The sequence below is a fragment of the Sinocyclocheilus rhinocerous genome, unplaced genomic scaffold (assembly GCF_001515625.1).
Source record: "Sinocyclocheilus rhinocerous isolate Xijiao unplaced genomic scaffold, SAMN03320098_v1.1 C36249124, whole genome shotgun sequence".
In the NCBI taxonomy this organism is placed as follows: Eukaryota; Metazoa; Chordata; class Actinopteri; order Cypriniformes; family Cyprinidae; genus Sinocyclocheilus; species Sinocyclocheilus rhinocerous.
In genome coordinates this window covers 1-940 of record NW_015776939.1, presented here as the reverse complement: position 1 = coordinate 940, position 940 = coordinate 1, and the positions used below count along the sequence as shown (strand labels likewise).

At 39.3% G+C, this 940-nt stretch overlaps 1 protein-coding gene across 1 annotated transcript; it reads left to right on the top strand.

The window, feature by feature from the left end:
* Positions 1-539: 539 nt before the first annotated feature.
* Positions 540-932, top strand: LOC107735706 (F-actin-capping protein subunit beta-like; the record flags this gene model as incomplete). The annotated part of the gene is made up of 2 exons (XM_016547303.1): positions 540-709; positions 791-932. Coding segments are annotated over exons 1-2 (312 nt in total), but the record flags the coding sequence as incomplete, so codon positions are not given.
* Positions 933-940: the final 8 nt, after the last annotated feature.

The window sequence follows — 940 nt, the reverse complement described above, 5'->3', positions numbered from 1 at the left end:
ATTTTTTTAAACTTAAAATAAATTGTTGTTAAATTGTAAAAGTTAAGTGATTTTAACAAATTAGACAAGCTTTTTTATTACTAAAATTTTATTTAACTTTTAAAATGGGATTCAAATAAAAGGAATCCAGTAAAATTTAAATAATAAAGGTGTTTGTAAGGAAAAATAAACCGAATTTGGGAAAAATAAATTGGATTTAAAATGGCCTTAAAAATTTTTTTTTTCTTCTTTGTTAAGTTATATAAGTTTCATGATTTCAATTAACTGGACATGCTTTTTGATGATCAAACTTTAATTTAACAGCATGCAGAAAAACAGATTAAAAACTGAATCCAGGGAAATTAAGTTAAATCAAAATTTTTCTGGAAACCAGAAAAAATGAAAATGTAAAACACAGAATTTGAGGCACACAATTTCAGAATTTCACAAGGCCTCAAAAATGTAGTTTTTGTTAAAACATTTCGTTGTTCAGTAGCGTAAGTTTCATGCTTTCGTCGTGCTTTTTGATTGCTGCAGTTGAACTGAACAAATAAAACCGAATGCGGGTGAATTTGTCAAGGAATGAAGACTCTTTGGTGGTGATTGTTTCTCTCAGATCCCCCTGGAGTAATAAATACGAGCCTCCGATCGACGACGGCGCCATGCCCTCGGCTCGTCTGCGCAAGCTGGAGGTGGAGGCTAACAATGCCTTCGACCAGTACAGAGACCTGTGAGTACACGCCCACGACACGCCCCCCTGCGCTCTGATTGGCCGGCAGCCGTGATTGACGCTCCGCTCGCTCTCTCGCAGGTATTTCGAGGGCGGGGTTTCCTCCGTCTACCTGTGGGATCTGGATCACGGATTCGCCGGAGTCATCCTCATCAAGAAAGCTGGAGACGGCTCCAAGAAGATCAAGGGATGCTGGGACTCCATCCACGTGGTGGAGGTGCAGGTGAGAGC